The sequence below is a fragment of the Trypanosoma grayi genome (genome assembly GCF_000691245.1).
Source record: "Trypanosoma grayi strain ANR4 Tgr_247_V1, whole genome shotgun sequence".
NCBI classification, from domain to species: domain Eukaryota; phylum Euglenozoa; class Kinetoplastea; order Trypanosomatida; family Trypanosomatidae; genus Trypanosoma; species Trypanosoma grayi.
Window position 1 is genome coordinate 5,028 of NW_008825866.1, and position 1,728 is coordinate 6,755.

General features: G+C 53.2%; 1 protein-coding gene across 1 annotated transcript; it reads left to right on the forward strand.

The window, feature by feature from the left end:
- Nucleotides 1–436: 436 nt before the first annotated feature.
- DQ04_02471020 (translation initiation factor) lies at nt 437–1,459 on the forward strand (the record flags this gene model as incomplete). Its single annotated transcript, XM_009311912.1, has 1 exon — nt 437–1,459. The coding sequence occupies one exon, from the start codon at nt 437–439 to the stop codon at nt 1,457–1,459; it is 1,023 nt and encodes a 340-aa protein (XP_009310187.1).
- Nucleotides 1,460–1,728: the final 269 nt, after the last annotated feature.

Sequence of the window (1,728 nt, forward strand, 5' to 3'; positions counted from 1 at the left end):
ATATATATATATATATAGGTTCGGCGGGCGTGGCGTGGCGTGGCGGCTGCCGGCTGGGGGGAGGCAGAGCAACAACAGCATACATATACATATATATATATATGCAGCGTTGCTAGTCAAAAGGTGAAGGCAAAAGAAGACTGAAGGAGCAAAGCAGAAGATTTTTAAAAACCTTATAATATATATATATATATAGAACATCAGCAATGTGGTGTGTTCTTCTGTTCTCACGCAGCCTCTTGGACCATACCCTCAAGACTCGCGTAAACCGTACATGTGCACCACCCGCTTCTGCATTCATCAAGGCGGTCATTCTCTGCTTTGCGCGCTCACCTTTTTTTCTTTCCTTTTTCTTTCCTGCGTGATGCTGTCGTTATCATCATGATGTTGAATGGCGTAAGTGCCAAAACAGCCAAAGGGAAAAAAAGTAAGAGCGATGAGTGAGGCCCCAGAGAAGTCCACAGGTGGCAGGCTTCGCAACCGCCGCCGCAGGACAGACGACGACGACGAGAATGAGGAGCAGGAACAGCAGCTCGAGCAGCAGAAGGTCACGCGTCGCAAGGCCCCAAAGGCAATGGACGCCGCGCCCGACACGCAGCCTTCGACCCACGCTGACCCCGTCGCGATGGGCGCTCCTGCAGTGCCGCCGTCTTCAGTCGCAACAGCAACAGCGGCAGCGGCAGCTGGCGGTGATAGTGGTGCAGGAGCTGCGGTGGCTGGGCTCCAGGGTGCCACAGGTGCGGCGGAGGACATATTTGAGATAGCATACGACAGCTATACCTCGGAGGACCTGTATGCGCTGCTGAAGCGCCACACCCGGCAGGAGGTGGAGAAGCGTATGGCGGAGCACGAGCAGCTGCGACGCAAGCAGCAGCAGGCGCCGCAGGTGGAGCGGTTCCTCGATGCCACCGTCACTGCCCGTACGGGTGGCAGCAGCAGCAGTGGCGGAACGGCGGAGGAGATGGGCGGGTACAAGTACAGCGTCATGTTGCAGCGTCTTTTCGTCGCCCTCAACCGCAACAAGGAGAGCAGCGCCATGTCAGAGCGCAACCAGCTGCCGGTGCCGCAGCTTGAGAAGATTGGTAAGAAGAAAGTCATCATCACGAACTTTGGCCGCATCTGCCAGGCCTTCCACCGTCCCATTGAGGATGTGAAGGACTACATTGAGAAGGAGCTCTCTGTAGGTGGAAACCTTGACAGCAACGATGCCCTCATCCTCAAGTACGAAATTCAGAAGGCAACGGCGTTTGACAAGATTCTTATCAGGTACCTCGATGAATACGTCAAGTGCAACTCGTGCCACAAGATCGACACGACACTCACGAAGGAGGGGCGTCGCATGGAGCTACGCTGCAATTGGTGCACTGCCACACGCTCCGTGCAGGCCGTCGGATCCGCTACGTACAGTGCGCAGGTAGGCAAGCGCTCCAAGGTCCGGCTGCAGGCACTCACGCTGTAGGGGGGGAAGGGGATGATGGAAAAGGAACGCAGGGCAAGTCCAACACGAACGCATACACACAAACGCCTATTTCTCCAGTGCTTTGTGGGGCGATTTGGTCCTATTTATTGTGTATTGCCCCGTTGTGTTTGGAATGAGCGATAATGAACGGTGTTGATGCATTCTCTTTCTTCAGCATATATTTTTATTAAACATAATACAAGCAGGATGAATGTCATCATTAACACGACCAGAAAGCAACGTATATATATATATATATATATATATAT